General features: G+C 38.1%; 2 protein-coding genes across 18 annotated transcripts in view; both read right to left on the bottom strand.

Moving 5' to 3' along the window:
* SLO2 (slowpoke 2) overlaps positions 1-23,851 on the bottom strand; it is a 156,946-nt gene that overhangs the window by 86,661 nt on the left and 46,434 nt on the right. For 2 of the 17 annotated variants that reach the window (XM_032435907.2, XM_070209855.1), the window contains exon 1: positions 20,493-21,025. The exons of 3 other annotated variants lie outside the window; for them this stretch is intronic. In XM_032435907.2, the coding sequence (XP_032291798.1) occupies positions 20,493-20,821 (329 nt within the window). In that variant the 5' untranslated portion in view covers positions 20,822-21,025. Of the gene's footprint in view, positions 1-9,294; positions 9,991-20,492; positions 21,028-23,851 lie in introns of those variants that run through there. 12 more of the 17 variants (XM_032435910.2, XM_032435913.2, XM_032435909.2 and 9 more) reach the window with 10 other exon arrangements.
* Positions 1,483-9,035, bottom strand: Ir47a (Ionotropic receptor 47a). Its single transcript, XM_032435925.2, has one exon. The coding sequence runs from the start codon at positions 5,922-5,924 to the stop codon at positions 4,047-4,049; it is 1,878 nt and encodes a 625-aa protein (XP_032291816.1). The 5' UTR covers positions 5,925-9,035; the 3' UTR covers positions 1,483-4,046.

The following is a 23,851-nucleotide window of genomic DNA, read 5'->3' as shown; positions in this document are numbered from 1 at the left end:
AATGAGTTTTTGGCCAAGGGGTCAGCGGGCCAACTGGCCAGCTTTAATGCGGTCAAGTCGTTCTTGCCACATGGACTAAATAACTTTATTAGTTTCTGTGGTTTTAAGCCCGAAATTTAGCACAAAATACATATATCTATATTCATTGCCCTGCCGTGTTGGCATAGTTTTTGTGGTCACTGTTAATTAATTTAATTATCTTCTATTCGATTGTGCACTTTCAGCTCAAATAGAGCGCATGCCAAATATTTGCAAAGTAATCATTCGAAAATAATTAAATGCAATAAATTGCACAAATAAATTTATGCAAGAGAATTAATATTGTATATTAAGCCGCCAGCAGCTGCTTTTAAATACATTTGCAATCAATTTTATAAAATGCTTCACAATTTGTCATAAATTAAATACAATATTTTATTGGCTACTGTTTATTAATTTCATTGTTATTTCCCATTATTTTTTTTTTTTTTGCTAAGAAATTGTTGAGGACTTAAATATTTTGCCAAGAGCAGCTGCTACTCAAAACTCGATAGACAGTTAGAAACTTTGAACAAAAATAATGTAAGAAAGTTTATGAATATATTTAATAAAATGAAAATTTAAAGCATGAAGCCTCTTAAAGTAAATATAACTTTTATTGGACTTAAGATTGTACTTTGCGAAAAAATCTTAAGTTTTTAAACTATAATTTCTGTTTGCGCTAAGTACGAATTTTCTATAAGAAGTAACAATTTAATTAAACTAATTTGTCAGTCAAAAAATACAGAAAAAAAATGGATATTTCCGAAAATGTCTTTCGACTAAGTTCAACTGAATAAACTTGGTATGTTCGGATCAATAATCTAAACAGAATTACTGAGGAAAAAGCTCATATTCTTAAGCGCATTAATATCAATTGTTGAAAACAATTTGAGATAATTTTCTCAATGCAGAAGAAACCAAAAATAGTATTGTTCTTGTGCATTTACTAGAGTAAAAATAATATTAAAATAAATTTAATTTACTGTCCTAACCAGCTATGCTTTATACTTGGCATAACATTTAATTTCTGTTGCATTTAAATTTACGGCGTCATATTTCTTTTTATATTGAATCAGACGCCATTAGAAGAACAATAAAAAATACCGTTAAAATATTAAACAAAAGATTTATCGCACAATGCGAGCTGCATTGCTTCTCACAAACTGCAAAAATGCCTGAAAAATAGTTTTACTTGAAAATTGTTAAGCTTTATTTTAATGTGAATTTTAACGTTCGAATGTTGAACTTCAACAACGCAAATAAACATTTTTTAACTATAAATTACTTTTAATGCATTTATAAAATATGCACATATTTAAGTACAAATATTAAAAATTAAACATATCTTGCAAATTTATTAATAATATATATTCATTTGTTGATTTATATATTAGCCGTTACACAATTCGTATAAAAACCGCAAAGAATGTTTTTAATATCATAATTTGCGCATATATTAATATATATATACATATATATACCCTGTGTGGGCTGACAATTTATAAGCTTTTAGTCGAATCAAAATCCCTTGCTAATCATTTTAGCTTACAATAAAAATTGTGTTCAACATGCAAGCTGGCAATTTGTATCACACATACGTACACATATGTAGCTTTGATTTGCCGCAGTCCAATCAGAAAACATTTCAATAATATTCAAAAGACACACACAACCGGGCGCAAGGGCAATCAGCAAACAATTTGGCAAATGCAAATAGCTCTGAACAATAATCAAGTAAAAAGTTCAACGGAAATGCAAAAATAAATTATTTACCACAAAAATATGTCGCCCATATGAACATATATATATGCGATTTTATAGAGTACATGTGATGACATATGCTGCCCTTTTTTTATATACATAAAAAGTATAAGCTTTAATTAAATGATAAATGTGAAGGCGCAGCGATGCGAAATCAGCTGCAAAATGAAATTTCAGCTGTGAAATGCGTTCGGAGCTGTGGGCATTAAAGGCTTTAGGGCTTGTCAAGGTGAACGTGCCACGCCTACATTAGTTTTTGGGGCGTGAAACAGGAACAGGCAAGACTATGCTCAGACGCTGCTTTAAAAAGAGGGGCGCAAAATAAACTGGCAACGCAGTTAATTTCATAAGGCACATGACGTATACGCCCCATAAGCCATAGCTGTGTTTGTGATGGTGTTTGTGTGTGAGTGTGTATGTTTGTGTGTATGCTGAGCAGTCATGCATGTTTATACATAACGAGCATAGCTGTGTGTGTGTGTGTGTGTGTGTGTGCGTGTTTTTTGGCCCCTTTGCTGGAACCGGGAGTTCTGGGCACTTGAGCGGTTTTTGTTACCTGACGTCAATCGATTGATTTTGCCCCGCTCTAAACGCCCCCTTTCCCCCCGCACCACTTCAAGCATTATTTACTCAACATGCACCATACATATTCATATGATACCTAGCTCATTCCTAATTGCTCCGCCACACACACACACACACACACACACACACACACACACACATATATATGTATATATATAAAAATATATATAGAGAGAGTCTCTCATCAATATGGTATACATTGCCTGATTTATTATGCAATAATTAAGTACCTTGTACCTTGTCTGGCTTTTCGTATCAAGGTCCTTCCAGCTACCCAACCTTTTGTATAGAATGTCTATCTATTATTTTGAACATATGTTTCACTTGTTCTCAGCTGTCACAAGGGTTCTCATACCCATCGATCTGATTAATGCATTAAATAACTGTCTGAGTCAATTATTGAGGCGCCTCATGAACTGGCGAAAGTTTTTGTTAGGACTTGGCTTTCATCATGTCGTCTTGTTTCGTTTCTGTTCGTTTCGTCTGGTGTCGCATGTCGTCGTCTGTCATAAATGCGTGGCATATCGTCACATATGTCATTTGGCTTTTATGCCTTTATGGCCACTCGCTGATACCGTTTTATGGTGCATGCCAGATGAAATTTTAATAGCTGCACCGAAACCAAACACACGGCTCAGCATTTTAAATTTCGTGGCGCAATTATTATTTTAGCGTTTGGAAACAGTCGTCATGATGTTCCTGGGGCTTGCCCCAAACTCCACATAAACATAAAACTGCCCTCATTTGAGCGAGTAGCTCTTCAACAATCGCTTGCGAATTATTTATTATGCATTTGCATATGTTTTATCCACTAAATTTTTCTATTGAAAAAATTGTTTACCACGATATATTTGAACGTTTTTTTCCAATACCTTTAATCAGTTTTGTTTTCTCTTTGTGTCATATTCGTAAACCTTTTACAGTCTATCACTAATTTTACTAATATTCTTTCTTTGCGTCTTTCTCCCGTTTTGTATCTTAATTTTTAACTTTATTCTTAACCTCCCTTTGTTTCTCTCTTCTTTTCTCCCTTGCTCTCTCTTCTCCCGCTCTCGCAGTGTAAGCTTCTCTCCTTTCTACTTTTTCTTTTTTTTCTTTAAGATTTTTTTATTTTTTTTTGTGGCTGATTCCTAAACGTTGCACAAATGATTTATACCGACGCATTCACATCATGTCTCTTAAGACAGTCTTCTCTCATTTTTTTTCACTGTCTCCTCTGTCTCTCTATGGCTGCCTCCTATCTCTCTCTCACTTTTTATTTCTTTATCTCTCTTTTTCTGTTTCTCAGTTTCTCTCTCTCTCTTAACTTCATAGGTATGTTCTGCCTCTCTCTCTCTCTCTGTTGTAACTCTCAATTTCTTTTTCATTTATCTGTATCTGCCTTTGGCTCTTTCTCTCCGGCTGTGTGTGTCTCTTTTTCCACGTGTCTCTTTTTCTCTCCTATTGCCTTAATCGTTTTTCCAATTCCTTTTTGTGACTTATTCGTAAACGTTGCAGATACATTTTATGCTGACGCAGTCACACTTTCTCCCCAAAGACCGTATTCATCCGATCTTTAAGCCAATACAAATAGAAATGGGACTTTCCTAAGGATTTATTTAATGCAAGCGTTTTGCGTGCTCAGATTCAATCAAAGTATTATTAGTGCAGATACAAATATAAAAATAAATACATATTAATCAGATGGCGCCACATGCCCCTCTGTTATTCCTGTTTCTCAATTGCCTCTCCCAATGGCCCGCACTTAATTCAGCAATAAAGACCACAACCGCAATAACATGTCCAATAAGTAGAAAATGCCATAACAAATTCAGGTCGCCGCTATGGAGAGGAGCTAAAACCTGACCAATAGTCGTTGTATTAACCATCGATGGTGCCTTGACCCTTAGCATATCCTGATTGGTCCGCGTTTCCAGCCATTTATCGATACCGAAGCCTTGCACATCCAAAATGAAGTGATCTAGGGCTTCAGCATATATGGAATTCCTTTGCACGACTGTATTCACAGGAAACTCTCTGGCAATGTGCAAGGCATTCGTCTTGCACAGAATCTGTCGCTTATAAGTTTTTTGATAATAGTCCAAGGCATTCCAGAGATAGGAATAGGTCTGATAGGCATAGCTCGTATTAAGGGAAAGTATCAAATCAGCTTGATCCTTGGAGACCATGAAGACAGCATTGGGCACATGTCTCTTGAAGAATGAGGCATCGTATTCCGCCTCGATGAGCACACGTGTGCTCCAAGAAAAGACAACTGGCAAACGGCTGGCATTCAGCTCCGCATAGCTCTGAATGGGCGCGTCGTGCGGATGTTTGGTCAACAAGGTGCTCAACTGGGCATTGAAACAGGTGCCAATTAGCAAGCCGAAGAAGCTCAGCTGCACAAGCAGCTGCCGCAACGAGTAGCTGGTCCAGTGACTAGTCGGCGCCGCTTGGCTCAGAAAAAAACGAAGCACAGTCAAATTAAAGCAGAACTTGGAATATCGAAAATGTAAATGACGTTCCAGCAGGCAAGAATTGACGCTTGTGGCCAGAGTCTCGAATACGGCAAAGCTCAAGTAGATGCTCAGCAGCCAGGTTAACCAGTTCAACGGAAACAGACGCCTATAGATCCGTTCAATACTCAACTCCCTGCCGCAGGGCACGACCATAAACATGCTGACCATGCCCAAGCTGGCGGTGTTTTGTGTGCCCGCGTATTTGAGGCTCTGCGCAAACGGCTGCAAATTGGCCACGATATCCACCTTTCCAATATTTATCAGGGTCATGATCTGTGGCGTATACAAAATGGGCGATGATTTATTCAAAGTACTTATGTACGGTATCAGTTTGATATTGCGATGTTTGGCAAAGCTGTGCAGCAGATTGTAGCAGAAGCCATTGATGTACTCTTTGCCCGTCTTGGGATCGCGGCTTATGAAGCTGTTGGGCGGCACCAGTGAGGATATTATGTACGCCGTTTTGCCCTGAAAATTGCGCCAGTGTTGGCAAAAGATGCGTTCAGTGCTGTTAAGCAGCAGCGGCTCGTAGCTGGGCGTCGGAAATGGTCGCATGCGTAACACAGCAAATTCAGTAGTGCCTCGAAGTATTAGTATATTATAGAAATGATAATCAATTGCCTGCTGGGCGATTATATCGAGAAATGCCTGTGGCACCTGTGCTGCCTCCAGCTGCAGCCAGATTACAATGCGGCCCTCTCGCATGCCCTCAAAGTTGGCGGCCAGTGCGGTCAGTAAGACTGCATCACTTAATTCCCGCATGCAAACGAGTGCCAGAGCCTCTCGAGTAGTATTTCTTACAATGATCTTCTCATGTTCATCGTAACGCAACACTGGCCAATCATCTGCTTGCCAGTGTTGCAAATCGCCAAAGCCATTGTCCCGGCGACGCTGTAGCAGCAACAGCAACAGAATTGGCCGCTCCTCGTGCAGCCTGGCCACAAAATTATAGAGAAAATCTTGTCGTCTGCCTCCAATTGCAGCTGCAATTTCAGATCCCGGCCAGCTTTGACAAAGTGTGGCCAGGACCAGACACAGTAGCAGTTCGTTTGCGTCCATTACAATCCGCTTATGCTTCCTTCCCAGAACTGAACTCCTGGCAGACTTATGACAGCTATTTTAAAGCCTTATCGTGCAATCAATTATAATTGCATTAAAAGCGTACTTTTTGAAAACCATTTTCAGCACTTTACTCTGACTGAAGCTGACATTTAATGGGCATTAGCCGATGGCGAAGCAGGCAAAACGATAAACATCCGTAGGCAAAGTGAATTCAGACAGCAAAAGGTATTTTTTTAATGGAAATATTAAATTGCGAGGAAATGTTTGCCCATACAAGATATTCCTCAATTAAAGCTAAATATAACTAGATAAAAATGCGGCTCTATGCACAGAGTTATGATTCATTTTAAGTTAAGGTTTAAAAAATCAATGAGAATATATAAGATATCAGATAAAAATAAAATGTTAAGCCACAGACAATTCTAGCTGTCATGGATGTTCTGGTAAATAATGTATATGCAAATCTATTGAAATAGATATTCCTAGTCAGTATATAAAACAGATGCGTGATAAGCATTTCATTTCAAACTAGGCTTTTAGTCTTGATGAAACTTGGCAATTACATTAGGGACAGTTCAGAGTTAGAACGCGGCAAAGTCCATGCACTGTATCATATATCATATCATATATGGCATATCATATGTCATATATTTGTGGCTTCACATGCCCTTTTAGGTTAACGATATTGCGTATACGTTATCTTTAATGTTATTGTTAACGCAACTCAAGTTAGTATTTGCATATGCTATGCAATAACTTATGTATAATAACTAGTTTTAAATGCCAATACACGTTATATTTCAACACTGTCTCCTTCCACAACCACAAGCCAACCCAAGCTAATTTCCATTCTCGCCAATTCACAGTTCTAATTGTAGGCGTTTCGCCTTCTATGCTCGTCAAGGTGCATGCTAAATTTGTAATGTCAGCAGGCGGCGCATAAAGCTGCTAATTAACAGCGGATTGCGCGATGGAACGGAAGCAGATATCGTGTATACGCACCGTGCGTTTTGTTATTAAAATAAGCATGAATTTAAAGTGCTACTTGGCGAATATAAGAGGAAACAAAATGTAACCAAAATATATAGCTGGAGAGGAACACGCATGTATTTTGTTAAATATTTAATTAAAAGCACAACATGCGACGCTAATTATGGCCAACAAGCGAGGTCTAAAACTAAGTCCCAGCTAAGCCCGCCCCAGCCAACTGCCAGTTACGTGGATGACAGCGGTTTTGCCTCTTCCGGCGGCAAATGCCGGGCCTTGTTTGGGCGTTGGGGGGGAAGGATCGGGTATAGGAAATGCTCGGGCACAGTTTGTTGTTATTTTGCATTAGAAACTCACTCGAGCTGAACCCAAACGACATAATTCACAGAAGCGCTTTGGCAGTTACTCGCTGCCAGGACGTACCCGGTCCGGGTCCGAGTCCGGAGCACCGGCCACAGGGCTTCCGGCTTTGCCTGACGCCAGCGTCCGGCAAGTGTCAGTTGCAGTGTTGCTGCTGCTGGCTGGTGTCGGTCTCCGTGGCAGTTGCAATGCCAGTTCGTGCAACATTTCAAGCGCATTTAATGCGCATAATGTCAACTGCAATGACTACAAGAGCTGTGGACACAAACCACAGTTGTGCGACCCAACTCTCAGCTGAGTTAGCATTTGTTTACTCTTTTGCGGCTATGTTGATGTCTACAAGCCCGGCTGGAGACGCCCAGCCACCCAGCCATGCCCCCTTTAATTGAGCAAGCTGTACTAAAAATTTGTGCACATTTCATAGGACACCTCAAGCCCCATAAATGCCGTGCACAATTCAACAAGAACGTGCTGCAAATTGCAGCATGTAAACAAACGGAAGCCGATTGTTCTTAGCTTTGTCTTTGGGGAATTTTTGTCAATTGCATTTGTACACACAATTTTGTTGTTTTAAATAAAAGATCAGAGAAAAATAACAAAAGTCCGACAATATTACTTAGAAAATAGCACTGCAAAGCTGACAAACAGAAAAAAAGTAGAGAAGGCTTCGACTAAAGACAAGGGAAAATCAAACATAAAACTATTTAGGTTACGGATGGCACACAACGAATAAGAGAAGAAAAAATGAAGACGGAGGAGAGAATATATTTACATTATTCAAACATAATGGAAAATCCCATATCAAGGAGAAAAGGCAGCAAATGTTGAGAGTTGAGTAAAAGAACGAGAAATATTGCATTCACACTCTATTATTTTAAAGGTTGCCATAAAAAAATATCTCAAACGCTTAAAAATGCATAGAAAGTAACAAAGAGCATTCCCACTCTGCAAGTCAAGTGCTTGCGAATGTTTCGCAATGTAAAATTACATTATTAAATATTCCAAAGCGAGAGCAAGGCAATTTGAGCGAAACGCTTAAGAATGTCAGGCAATAAAGGCAACAAAAAGAAGTATGCCATATAAAATATTTTAATTTTCACATGAAAACATTATCTAACAAATTGTTCAAGAATGTGACACACAATATCGACAAATTATATACGGCAAATATGCAACTGTAGAAATATTTTCGGCAATTCAACTTACAATCAAGAGGCAACGCATTCAGCGAATTTTTAACATCAACTGAATCTAAAATAGAATTTTAATTTGCATTTTATGCAAATTTACACAAATTGGTCATTTGAGCGCATTTAAGTGCATTGCCATGTTGTCAGCTGGAATTATCAATTATTCGCGAGTTAACCAAATAGACAAGGCAAAGCCTGACGACCTGAGTTTTCAATAATTCAAACTATAATTTAATTATACAGTACGAGAAAGAGTTAAAAAAAAAAAAAAACACTTTCGCTTGGGTCAAGCACTAGAGCATGTTTAAAGCATTTGGCCATTAACATACTTATGTTGGCCAAAAAAAAATAAACACAGCTGACCAAAGAGTGAAACCGAAATAAATGCCAAACACACCCATACACACACATACAGAGAGAGAGAGAGAGAGAGAGAGAGAGAGAGAGAGAGAGAGGGAGAGGGAGAGAGAGAGAGGGACAGAGAAAGTTTAACCTTTATTGATATAAAATTTACGCACGTAAGCAAACAATTTGCTGCTCCACTCGACAAAAAAAAAAAAACAGATGTAGAAAATAATAAAAATAAAACAAATGCCAGAAATTCGAAAAGAAAAACTTGCACAATTTTCTTTTATTTTATTCATATATATATTTTTTTTCTTTTGTCTTGCGACGACTTTTGTGCGTCTTGCGGCTGCGGATGCGATTGCGTCTACGGATGCGGATTCATAGACGAGTGCACACTTGAGTCGATGGCGAGCTGCCTGAGCACAGGCAACACCTAGGAGGACGAAACAACGGCAACAACAACAGGAACAACAAATACATACCATGTTTTTTTCTGTTTCGCTACACTCGTTGTGTGCGTGTGTGTGTGTGTGCGCGCGAGCGTGTGTGCTTGGCTTTTATGAGCTTCAAGTTTGGAGTTTCTGTTTCTATTTTATTTGCGTTTATTTGTTGCCCGTTATATTTTGTGTGTGTGTGGCAAACGATGCCCACAGGACAACACTCGGGCGAAGGATTGCGCGAGCGCGACTGCGACTGCGACTGCGACTGGGACTGGGATGCGGCCAAGCATTGTAAAGGTTAACAGCAGCATGTAATAAATTTTAACTTGCAGTCAAGTAAGTGTTCACGTTGAACTTTGAATCTTTCTCGCACTGCGGCAAACGAATTGGGCTTGGCATAGGTTTCAAGCCTGCCTGCCTGGCCGTGCACATAAATAAGTTACCTAAACACACACACACGCACAGACAGCTTAACCTGGTCCAAAGAGCTGGTCACAACAAACAAATATCTCGGAGTTCGGTTATTTATTTATATTTATGCGCTCAAACACGCATTGGAGACAGCGCAAGTGCGACAGAGAGGGCGAGAGTTGACAGCAGCAGGGAAAACAAAAAATGTTATTGCCACTTATTTGTTTAGGTCGGGCTAAAACCAAATTAAATATTTAAGCCAGACAGCTAGGAGTTTGCTGCTATTGATTTATATGCACCACACACACGCGTTTGCTATTATATCTATTTTATTTTATTTGTTTTTTTTTTTTTTTTATTTTGTACTAGTTTTTTGTTAATTATACACTTGTTTTTGGCCAGATTTATGGGAACCGGTTCCCAGCAATTATTGTGGAGGGCTTTATTTCTAAAAGTTGCGCGAATTGTTCGAAAAAACTAATTTGCTAACAATTGAAATAGTTTTTAATTAATATGCTAGAAATTGTGCAGCGGCAGTAAGCTATTATTTAGAAATTAATTTAATTGTAATCAATTAGTTTTCTAATTTAAACAAACTACAATTTATAATTGAACTAGTCTTGTTTGAATCAATTTTACTAGAATTAAATTCACTAGGCAATTCAGTTTAATTCGTTTATTTTAATTTAGTTGAATTTAATTTTGTTTAATTTTGTAATAAGCACTTGGCAAAATATCCGTTACGAAAAAAAATGCAACTTGGCTGCTTCGCGAATTTCGACATTTTGGCACGAAAAATGTCACCGAACGCAGCACGAAGCACAAAATCACGTACACGCACGCACAGACACGAAGAATCATGCACACACTCAAGCGCTGTGTGTGCTCGGGAAAATTGTTTGAAGGAAAATGCTTGAACAGGCGGCCGCACAGTACGAGTGAAAATCACATGTTTCATGTGCAAAGTATAAAAGCAAACTGAAGCCCGATGTCGCAGGCATCGCGGTGCCCGAGTTGTTCAACAGAGCCGAGCAATCGTTAGACGCGGCGTATGCGTAACATGACAGGACCTACACAGACAAACACACACATACACAGACACACGCTGAGTTGAGAGCTTTCCTTGGACGCAAAAGAGAGCGGACACAAGTACAAAAGCTCGCTCTGTTAAGTAAATGTTAAGTTAACAGTGCTCGCTGTTTGACAAATTGGTAATTCGAATGTTTACAGGCAACAGAATTGAATAGTTCTTGGATTTGAACTATTCAAACTATACGAAGTGACTCTGATAAAAATGAATAGGCAAATTGGGACCACACAGCAGAAAAATATTGAATAATGTGACATAAAATTCAAGACACCGCAAATAACACTTACAGGTTATCCAACAATAATAACATATCAGAGTAATGCAAATAATATTAAGAATTATCATAATAATATTAACTAATAATAAGTTATACAATAAATTGTAATAATGAGAGATTCACAAAACAAAGCCACATTCTAATATACTATTCACATTTAAATAAATAAAATATAAAAATTATATCTATTCAATTATTTTAATTTAAATATTTAAAGTTAAATATATAAACTGTTTTAAATATTTTCATGTGATTTTAAAAGTTTAATATATGAACGGAGAATTAAGCTAATAAACTTTTAGTTATACGCTGAGCAATTAACATTTTCCTGGAATACAAAATCTTGATTTGCATATTAATGAAAAACACTAAGAGCATTTTTTAAATGGGGTTTTCGATCGGACCTAATGAAATTTCTAATAATTTAGCAAACAATGAAAAAAGCATTAGACCGCTTGTTGTTAAATATTTAAAGAGCCTACATTTATTTGAAATTAACAAATTATAAGCTTTTCACATAAGTTTTAAATCAAAAAACATTTGTTAGTTCGCATTAGTTGAATATTTTAGGTCTTTACATTTTGCTGGAACATTTAAAGACGCAGCTCAGTTGTTTGCTTTTGTTCTCCCACTCACTTGTGATTTTCAGACCATTTAACTAGACAAACTGTTTCACACAACAACGCTGAAACAACAACAAATATCGACAATGACAACAACAATGAAATGTTGTTAACAAGCTCAGAGTCTAATTAACGTTAGACGCTGTCATATTTATGACCGCAACTCGACATTTATTTCAGTGTCATGTGGAGAAGCAGACAATGTGCCAGCCGCAGAGACGACCACAAATCATTTAAGGCTCTAATTAAATTTAAAAGGCCAACAACACACACACACACACACACACACGCCCCCCTCAAGTGCTACAGCCGAGCAACAGGTGGCGCCACACACATGCAAATATTACATTAATTGCCGCACACAGACCGCAATAAGCTAACGAAATTGCGCATACGCAACGTGGCACAGTCAAAAATGGGCTTTTAATGCTGTAACTTGCATTTCATAATAAATACATAAGTTAAATGTCATTTATTTAATGGAGTATAGCACACATTGCCATTCAATAAATTCAGACAAATGACAAATGTAAACAGCGATAAATGTCATAATGCCAAAGCAAAACAACACAGCGGGCGGCAGAGCAGCAAAGCAAAACAAAACCAAGACCATGTACCTACAACAACAGCAAAAGGGACCAATAAATCAATGGCATGGACAAGCGAGAGGGCAGCAGCTACTGCTGCTAGCCAGCGGCTAGAGTAACGCCTGAATTCCATTTGGAATGCCAAACACAACAGACGATGCCACACGCAGCTGGATGGCCACTCAAGCAGGCAGGCTGCGAGACAGGCCAATAGGCAGGACACACAGGACACGCAGGACAGGCAGGACAGCAGCTGCCTCAAGTCAAGTCAAGTCAAGTCAAGTGTAACAGGCTGGCATTGACAATGCCAACGCAACTCTGTCTCTCTGTGCGTTGAGTGCCGAGTGTTAACATACTAATATACACTTTGCATCTTAATCGTCCCTTGCCGTTAGAGCCTGTTAGCCTGCCAGCAGCAACAACAACAACTACAAAAACAACTGGTACAACATTATAGCTATCTGCCTGCCTGTTAATGCTGATGACAATGATAGCCGAGTGTGCCAAAGGATGCCTTTGGCACTACGCCTAACGTCTGGGCCAAAGTCTTGATTGCGGCCTAAATCTACTTTCAGCTACGCAGCTATTATTGTTATTGTTTTTGTTATTTGTGCTATCATTATTATTGACATATTTATGGCATAATTGTTTGTTTATTTTGTTCTGTTATTGCATATACTTTATGCATAATTTAACTGCAATATCAAAAGCAGTTTAGTTGAATGGATTATAATCCTTGCATATGCTTTTCATAATCTGAATAGCTTACGCTTCATATACAACATTTCTGGCTTAAATATCAAATCAGCAAATCAGCATTGGCTGGGAACGGTATGCGGGCATAAGAACACAATAGAAATTATTTACCTAGTTTAAAACGCTGCAATAATAATTTGTTAAGTGAAACGACATGCAATATAATTTGATTAATTAATTTTTATATAATCATCTGCCTGCTTCTATCCTTTATTCCTTTATTCCTTTGCAAATAAACAAAGCTACTTTTGCGGGTTTGTGTCTTCACAATATATACTAATATATGCAAAATCTAGTACACAATACTATATAATATCTCAATACGCTAATCAAAATAAGGAAATCATTCAATCAAATATTGAACAAAAAATATGCTAAATGCTCAATTAAATGTAACCAAATGACAGGTTAACTCAGTTTTTACAGCTGATTAATTTATTAATTAAGTTCAAGGTCGATAAAAAGTACTTTTGTTTAAATTTTTTTTTTTATATTAAAATAATTGTCTCGTTTTTAAATGTTTACAATTATTTTATATTTATTAAGCTTTAAATATAACTTTTTATTTTATGTTAATTTAAATATATCATTGGAACTGTAAAAATAGAATCTATTTGATAATTGTCTCTCTTTTAACGTTTCACAAAACGCCATCTGTTGCACTCGCTGCCAAACTGCACGCACAGGAACTCTACACAAAAAGCTCTCGCATAGTACAGAAACAACAACAAAAACGAAAGCACACGCAATGGGTCAGCATTAGCGGGCAACTGTTAACGAGCCGCTGCGAATGAAATGCTTGCTTTTTTTTCTGCGCACTGGCAACGCTGCAACAGCCGCACGCTCTCGACTCGCTCTCACGCAGCGAATAACAAGCACAAAGCAGAAGCGGCGCAAGCACGTGGCTGGCCAGCGAAGAGCGGCGTCGAGCAGTCAAAGAGAGAGCGAGCAAAGCAGCGGCAGCAGCGGCAGTTGGCTTCGCCGTTGCAGCGCTGCTAACAGCGCAGCTAACAGTCGGTTAAAATAAAATAATTTTAGAGCAGCGCTCGGTTGCGTGCATGTGTGTGTGTGTGTGTGTGTGCGTGTGCGTGTGCAGTGCGTTGTGATGCGTAGTGTTAAGCGTATTTGTCTGGACGCGAAGCTTATTTGGCAACCGGCGCCACACCCCAAAAACGCCCCTTCCCAAGGTCATTTAAATGTGTTGCAAACAAGCTGCATTTTGGCATTTCGGCAGCTGTGTCCTCTGAACTGTTGAACTGCGTCCTTCACCTGCCACTGACACGCTGCACGCGTTTGCATAGCTGTAGATAAAAAAAAAAGACAAAAAAAAAATATCAACTGATTGCGCGCTGCAGCATAATTGACAACCATTTTGTTGGGTGTGCCGCGTGTTGTTGCCCATTTGGAATTTGTTGGCCAACTGGCAAAGTGGCTTTCTGTTAATTAACTGCAAGCACGCAAATCGCCAGCTGTAAAATGGCAACAAAATGAGCGCAAAGAAACGCAGCCATACAAAAATTAATTTGGAAAACCTCTTCGCATTTAACTTTCATTTTCCTTAGCTCTGGCACAATTACGTTTTATACTTGTTGCGCTGACATTGAGCCATTAAATCCTATTAATTATTTAATCAAATCTTATGATGCTATTTGCCAACGTCGCGTATACGTAATATTATTTCAGTCCGCGCCTGAAAGCAGGCAACAATATTTTTCACTTGACTTCACCGAGCAGCTGCGTGTTGTGCGTGGGCATGTTTTGTGCGTGGGCGTGTCTCAGCGTGTGTTTTTTCTTAAATAGATTTGTGAGCAACATTCTAATCTAATTTTTACAAACATCAACGTGCTGCCCGTTAATACCGAAAAAGCGCCTTAAAAGCTTTGCCTTTGCTGCGAATATTTGTGTATATCAGCAGAAATAAATAAGTGTTACGTTTTTATATTTAAATCCAAGCAGCACGACATGTGACATTCATCTTCACTTCTGCGCCAAATGAAGCCCCCAGCGTTTCGCTGTCGCTCACGCACATCTCGACAAGGCCACGTTTCTGCGTGACACAAACGTCTCTTCGTTCTTGAATCAGCTTAGCCAACTCTGCAACTGCCACCATGAGGTGGCCTCTTGTCCATCTAAGCTCCCCAAGAGCAGAGATTCTCAATTTAAAAAAATGTACCAAGATATACTCTTTGGGTGTTTAATTCCCCAAGGAAAGAGTTGACCAAAATTTTAGGCAAATTAAACGACAGAGGAATCAAATCTTTAAAGATATCAATAAACACAAATATATCAATATATGTGTCAATATTTAGTGTATTTGTTTTCTAGTGAATACTTAAGTGTTAAGTTCAAATAGATAGGTTTTTGCAAAAAGGTAAAAACATTTTCTGAATAGATTTTTGTCGACTCTTTTAGCAAGAGAAAACCAAAATGTGTTCAATGCTTCAGTGTGTGATATGGAAAACTTTTAAGTATTTAAATTTCAAACTAAAAATATGAAAAACAAGGCTAAGCAAAGTATTTAAATAGTTTAGAAAACTATTTATCTATGTTGCTTAATGTTCTATTTTGACGCCTTTTCAAGGGCAAAATGGTTTTACAAAACTTTGTTACCAAAAACTTTATGTTATTCAAATTAAGAAACCATAGAAAATAACGCATATATGAAAACATTACACGATCACAAATTCGTTTCGTATAAAACTTAACCGATTTAAATATTTTATCTTTAAACAACCTAATTTTAATTTTTGCACACCTGGAACAAAATTAGCATAGGCTGTAGGCTGTAGGCTTGAAAATAAAGGGACATTTTGTTGTTGTTGGGTTTTCAGCTGTCAGGCATCTGTTATTTAAAATAAACACAATGCCAAATGCCGACAGCCACATTTAAAGACAACACATGGCCCAACAGTGCGATTGCGACAGGCCACATATCATTATGCGATGCCTGGGCGAGCAAACAGGTAAGACACACCGATATGACGGCAAATGTTGGCAGCCTCAGACGTTAAGCGACACTGACTGCCACGGCCTGCTGCCTGCTTTTAAGCAGTCGTTGCCGTCAACCACATGTCACAGGCCGTTTGCCTACCAAATTAGATGCAAAATTTTCGTTTTTATTGTTTTTTAACTGTCTTTGTGACAAAGAAAATTCGCCTGAAGGAAGTTTTGCGGCGCAAAATTTATGTAAATTAAATGTTGTTCATGTTGTGCACAATTTAAGATGCTTGCAATTAATGCCAGGCAACTAGGTGCTCAAATGGCGCATATTACTCATACGTACCGTGGCACATACATTTTATATATGGCTGGGAACAGCTTAAGACCAAAAGCACTCACCTGCAAAGAGCAAAAGAAAAATAAATATATATATATATATATATATGTTTATAAATAGAAATTCGAGTCTTTGCACGGAATTGTGTAAAAAGGAATTCAGTTGACCAAAGGCAAACACCTAGAGAGGGGCGTGGCTAAACGGTAGGGCCAAGGAGCTTAACTGAAGCACGCTGTTAATGTTTTTCAATAGCTCTTGATATATGAGCCTCAAGTGAGTGTGTGTTTATTCCCCTCCAGCGATGTGTGTGTGTGTGTGTGTGTGTGTGTGTGTGAGTGTGTGTGTGTGTGTGTGAGTGTGTGTGTGTGTGTGTGGGTGTGAGCATAAGTGTTGTGTATTGTGTATTCTTAAAGGATTTTATGCCGCTGTTGTGTGCAAGGTTTGTCTTGTTAAGCAATGCCATGAAGAAAGCAAATACATGTATTGGCCAAGTTTATAGCAGCAATTCGATTGGATATTTCTTATCAAATATGCTCCTTGAAATAAGTGCAACTTTAGGGATATCTTGAGAGCTTAACTCTTTTCATTTACTTTTTTATCGCCTAAAACAAATTTATATTTATTGATATGCAATTTAAACTTATTAGATTTATTACTTCTCCTAATTTTAAAGTTTATTTTATATATTAAAGAAATTCGATATATTTATCAAAAAAGGCAACAAATTATCGACTTTCACAACAAGAAAAGTCGTTTTTCCTAGCGAAAATATATGCTTTATACGCACATAACAAACGAGAGTATAATTAATGTTTATAACTGCAATCAATGCCTGACAGTGACGCCCACACAGATGGTGATACATTGTGATACAGACACAGATACACCGATACCAGAGACTTACACGGACACAGATGCCGTAAGCTGCAGCCTGACAAGCCAATTAGCTGGCGGCGCACATAATCACCAATCAAAAGGTGTCGATGCAGCAACGACAGGAGCAGCAGCACTGGGCGGGAGTCTCACAAAAAGCGAGCATAATTGAGTTATTTACGCTAATTGACACACACACACACATACACATAATCAGGGGCAGAGACGTTTGTGTAAGCCTCTGACATAAATTGCCAGCGTGCTGCGGTGGACCGCAAAGTTTGCACAGCGCACGTGACTGACAAATAAACTGACTGACTGACGGACTGACTGACTGACTGATAGACTGACAGACTCGAGACTTAACACGTATGGTGCAACGTTATTGTGCCACGTGTCGTTGTGCCTCGAATTTCATATTTCATTCCAAATACGGGGCGGGCTGGGCGGTTTGGCAAGTTGAAACGTTGCCTGTTTCCTGTTGCTGTACGTTGCACACATCCGCTGCCTGCCAATCGCACACGAAATTATAATGCATGTGGGCGTGGCACTGACTGAATGCAACAAGGCTTTCAGCCGGGCCCAGAGACTGGCACAGCCACACGGCCAGAACTAGGCGCCAGCCACATTGCCAAATGCAATTACAACTATTCAATTTGCCGCGTTCTCCCACAAAATTGAAGCATTTCATTTGTGCAACCAATTTACGCGGCAAACAGAAAGTGCATATTGCGACCAACTAGTCGCCAAATTAAGCCAAAGCCTTAGGGCCCTGTTGAGCATGTGTTAGCGAGAAGTGACAGGCAGAAATGAAAAGCAACATTTGCTATTATAAAAGACGCTTGACTGGTAAATTATTATTTGTATATATATTTTATTAGATGAAATTTAATCCGAATCTAATATATAAAAATTACAAAAAGCAACAAAATTTGTTTAAATAATTTATTTACTGAAAAGAAAAACACCTAAAATTAAAATATAAATTACGAGAGTCGACTATATAAGCAAAATGTATTTATTTGTTGAAGCTTTCGGCAGGAAACTAGATTTTTCAGGTGACTAAATAATAATAATAGTCTTGTTTATAGGCACTAATGTCTATATAAGACAGCCAATTGTTGTCTAATAAATCTAAGTATTAAGTCAAAAATAATCTAAACTTATAAAAAAATGCTTGAACCTGTTTGCTGATATAAAATAGCCCAGATTTTACAAGATAATCTGATGTATACAAGTAAAATTTACCTTGCCAAAGAAACTCCGCGTTTCGCCTTGTTGTGGAACGCAACTAACCACAACTTTGATCATGAATGGAAAATGCCTTTCGTTAACACACTTTCGAGTGCATTTGCGGAAGTGGAAGCTCATAAGCTGAAGCGACTACAAAAAAGTCATTAAATTTGCTTAATGCCGCTTAAGCGCCGCCAAGTTCTTTACGTCAAATGTATACAGACGTCGTTTATATCCATTTTCAATACTTAAAGAGCACGTGCTAAACGACCTCATTATTACAGCCATGGACTAGTCAGCATTATAAAAAAAAAGGGCAAGCGTAATCTTAATCTGATTCACTATAACGTGGTCACACAAAGCGCTGCTTGAGCTTTTAATGAGCCAATAACGAGGTTCTTTAAGGAACTTCAATGATTTTTCGCCTGAAATACGGTTTGTTATTTTTGCAAAAAATAATTGATCATCGAAGCGCATTTTAAAGATTTTCATTTATCAACCTATTGTATATATATATTTGTGCAAGATTTTAGATATGACACACATGAGTGCACATTTCTCAACCGGCTTTGATTGATGAGGGTTTTAGTTTAAGGAATGCTCATATTTTTGGAAAATTATTGACAAGAATTTAATTGCATTAAAACGTTTAAGGAGCCTAATAAATCTAACCAGAATTATGTTGATATTTATTTAGCGAAATTTGTGTTTCTCCAAAGCCAAAATTTCCTTTTAAATTAGCCCAACTCAATTTCTGTTCACACTTTATCTGTTCTGCCGCAGGGAGATATATTTCTTTTTAGGCTGTCATCCAGGCAAAGCCGCATTAACGTCAACACACGCACACCCAAACTAACCGACTGACGTTTAATTCGATGAAAATAATAAAACAAAAAAAAATGCGTCAAAGTTCGCACAGCTTTGCGTCGAATGATATTAAAGTAATAAAAGCCAAAAAGATTGAGCTACAATCAGAGACAACGGAATAACAGGATAATAAACTTCAAGTGCTTTAACTAAATTAAAGTGACCGACGGCCTGTGACGTCCACAAAATTTCATTTCAGACGTTTATAAAAGCGCCGCTTGACATCCGCTCAACATGGCGTATGCGTAATTTTGTGTTATTTTTGGCCTCAAGCGCTCACATTTAATTTGTTAGCTTTTATGCAAAGCAATTAACGATTAAATGCGGCAAACATCATTTTGGATCAGACAAGTCATAACAAAATAGGAGAAAGCATAATAATAAAAGACAAAATCCAACAAAAACCTAAACAAAACACAAAGAAACGTGCCCTAAGGCTTATTTCACAAAATTATGCGAATAATATAAAAGAATTCAATACAAATATAAAATAAAAACATTAAGGCGTTAATAAAAAATACAATATAAGAGCCTAGCTGCATTTGAAGTCATAAATTATTTAATGTGCGAGCATATGTTAATATAAAATGTTGCCAAATAAAATCATTTTGAAATTTTTTATTGAAAGTTAAAATTACGGACGAATGCGGGTTTAATTAAATGGAAAATGTAATACATTTTTTTTTTAAACCGCAACCGACTTTAGTTAGACTTTCCGAACTTAATTTGTAAACACATTTTAAGTTCTGTCTCAAGAGGTTTTATTTAAATTGAAAACTTTTAAATATACTCCAAGCAAATGAATAAATTTAATCCTAATTTTTATATACATTTTAAGGAAAGCTAAAAAGAATATGTCTTTAAGTTGCCAAGAAGTTAACCAGCTAAGCGAAACAATCAAAGAAACAGGCCCGTTTATATAAATATATTTATAAATGGCTTTACAAGCTCGCTCCGATAAGCTATGCAATAGGGATAACAAAGACAGGCCTGGGGTCTGGCATTGTCAGCAATGCTGGGCGAAATGAAAGCAAATATTTCTGCAACCTTTTTCTTTATTTGTTTTTTTTTTTTCTTTTCATTTATTATTGCTGTAGCCGAAACACGCACGCAATCAGCCGCAGAAACTGTGCCCTCGAGGGCGAGCAGATCCCCTATAGACCCCCTCACCTTAGCTGTCAGATAAATGCCTTGAATAAGGTGCAGCTGACGCCGGAGTTGGAGCTGTGGCAACCCATGGACTTACCTTTCATCCAGACGCATGCTGCTGCGACTTATGTCACTCCAGACGGACATGGAGCGGGGTCGCTGGAAAAATGATTTGGAAAAGCGTCGCACGGTTGGCAATTGCTGCGGCGGATAACCCGCCAGATCGTTGAGCTCCTCATTGAAGTTGACATTGCGCGTGTTGATGCCGCCGCCCCCGCCGCCGTTACCGTTGCTGCCGCTGCCGTTGCCGCCGCCGGCGCTGCGTGTGGGCGATGCTATCGATGGCATCGAATAGCTATTCGTATTCGTTTGATTATCGTCCGACATGCCCAATGCTGTATAACTAACTTGTAGATTGTGTGTCATCTCTTGGATATGTATGGCCAGATACTCTTCATGGACTTTTCACCAACACTCAGCGTATTTTTCACTGCACCTTTTCACATTGTTTTGCATTTCTTATCGACATTTTCACTGGACATGAGAAATAAATTTAAGAATTTCCGCTGCGTTCGTTGCCTTGGCATGGCTCGATAAATACTAAAAAACCGACTTTTCCATTCAGCTGCCATTATAATTGATTTTAATACAAAATGCGCGCTGGGCAGTTCATTAAACACAATCAACTGGCAGCTGGGCTAATAAAAAACAACAATTGAGCTGGCAGACATTCGCACTGTGTGCCCAAGTGACAATGATGAATCGTTGCAACCTCTGACCTCCAGTGCATCTTCCTGTTATTGTTGTTGTTGTCGTTGGCTAATTGAGTGCAGCATTCAAGAGTGCAGCAAGTCAAATGACTGCAAATCCATCAAATGTATAGAAAATAAATCCTGAGAACTTTGCTAAACAATCTTCAAAGAAACTTGAGCGAAGATTGTTTCGAATGCGCCTCTTTAATTTGTCACGTCTTTGCAATATATTCTGCTTACGCTCTTTTTTTTTCTTCTTAAAGCCCATAAACACGTCGCCGAGCGAAAATTGTGTGCCGGCAAAATTTGAAATGAAAAGCATTTTAAATGCTCATGAATTCTTAATGAGTGCGCGTTCGTTCTGACTGTCTCAGGTATTCGAGGGTGTGCCTATCTACGCGTACTAGCTATATTTCACATGTCACACATTTCATATGCATAATGAAACATAATGCCAAAAGTACACACACACTCGCACGCTCAGAAATCCCCACACACACACACACGCACATACACAAAGACCCGGACACTTCCTCGACTGCAGTTTGGCCAGATAAAGCCGAAGGAAAGCCCCTAATTAAAGTGTTACCCACTTTTCAGTTTCAATTTCAGTTGCTGATGATGATGACGCTGTGGTTTTATACCCTGTACACAATGGCATCACAGAGTATACATACCGGAGAAATCTTTAACAATATAGAATTTAGCAAACCTAAGTTGATTTGTGAGAATCTAAGGGTAGTACTGCAATGGGGAAACACAGTTTTCCAGTTAACTTTACAAAATAAATTGCAAATATTTAAGTATTTCTTGGGCTAAGGTACCTTAAATATTTGTAATATACTCCTTCACATACTGTGTGTACAGGGTATATACATATATATATACAGGGTATCTATCAGCCGCTTCGCTTAACAAAATAAAAGTCTTTGCTAAGTGTTTTTACTGAAACATTTCGTTTTCGTATTATTTTTTTTACATTTTATGCCAAGGCTTCGTAAAAAATGTTATTATATGACCACTCTTTAGATACTTGGGTTTTATTTATTTTTTTTTTTTTTTGTCATTTTGCAGACGGCAGACCCAGAGCCGCAGATGAGCCCAAAAAAGAAAAAAGAAAAGTTATTTAGCATTTACTGGGAGTGATCCATGAAGTCTTTAAAAAGTTGCCAACTTTACTGGAAATGGGCAGAAATGGGCGTTCAAATGGACTTGCATACTAAATAGGCTTGGATAAGTAGCTCAATTAAAAGTATAATCAAGGAAAAAAAACTGCGACTAAATGTGGCCACGCCCTTTAAGTACTTTGACTTTGTCGCCGGACCTATATATATTTTTTTTTCTATTTTTTGTTGTGTTGGCGACGCCTTAAAATAAACACATACTAAGCATGCGATTCGCTTTCTGCTCTTTTTTGCTCTTCTTCATAACTTTGAATTGCCAGACAAAAGGCAAAAAGCTGAGGGCACTAAATAAATATCTATGTATATATATCTAGCTATAGATGCGTGGGCGTATGCGTGTGTGGCTGATAAATGGCAGCTCATTATGTGTAGTTTGTGCACCCTGTACCCAGGAATATGGCTATTGAAGCGAGCTGTGGAAATGTTTACAAGCGACAGAGGAAGAGTGTGCCAAACCTATAAGGTGTATTTATTGCTTATCAGCGACAATAACTAAGTTAATTTATATATTTAGTCTTCTATTCTATATGTCTGATATATATTCATATTATATTTACAACAGATTATAAACGATTATATTTTATGGGTTCGACTGGAAAGGAGCGATAAATCGATATTATACATCTCAAGTGCTATAAAAGCTCTAAGTAATCAATCGATATAATTCCAAAGATATCGGTTGACGGCAACTTGGTAATAAGAAATCGATGACAGTAGAGAAATATATTTTATTATTCATGTTCTTTCAGTCTGTTAGATACACAGATTATTGAAGAGCGCTACTTAATAATTCTTTCGATAACATATCGATATTTATTGTTTTTTTTTTAGAAATTGCTTAGTTTTTGCTACAGGATATTTTCTAGTCGAACACCCTCAAAATTCGCATTTTGTTGCTTGTTTCCTCTTGGGTGCCAGCCAAATGGAAAATGCTCCCCAACTGCAAGCCGCAGCATATCAAACAGTTTAATCATGATGGAAAATATTGTTGCAGGGGTGAAAATAGCGCAATAAGCGGAGCTGAGGCTAGGGTGTACCCAACATTAATCTCTCAAAATGCAGCGCACTGAGATTCTTGGCATATGTAGCACACGCTGACATCGAAGCAAATCGATAGCCTTGCTGATAGCTGAATACCCTGTGCCACATGCCTTATCAATTAATAAACTTCTGGCACCTGCTGCAACGCGTCAGTTCCGTTTGACCCAGGGCGAGGGACTGGGTAAAAGGGAGGATGGGTGTGAGCTTTTGCTTTAGAAATATGAAACAATTTTTATATTCCGTGACTTCCGTCATTTGTGGGCCGAGTGTAACTGTAGCTGTTACATTACAACGCCGTCATTTTATTGTATTTGCCATTCACCTTTAAGGCCAACAGAAATGGCAGCTGGCAGCGCGGAAATGCCATTCACTTGGTTACTGTGTAAACATTCTGCCTGGGAATTATGCTCGGGTCATAAACGGTATAACAATTGTCCGTCTTTGTGGGTAAACGCACATAATAATATGCTAAAAATATC

Source organism: Drosophila virilis, chromosome 5, assembly GCF_030788295.1.
Source record: "Drosophila virilis strain 15010-1051.87 chromosome 5, Dvir_AGI_RSII-ME, whole genome shotgun sequence".
Classification (NCBI taxonomy): domain Eukaryota; kingdom Metazoa; phylum Arthropoda; class Insecta; order Diptera; family Drosophilidae; genus Drosophila; species Drosophila virilis.
Note: the sequence above shows the minus strand (reverse complement) of the source record. Positions and strands in the feature narration are given on the sequence as shown.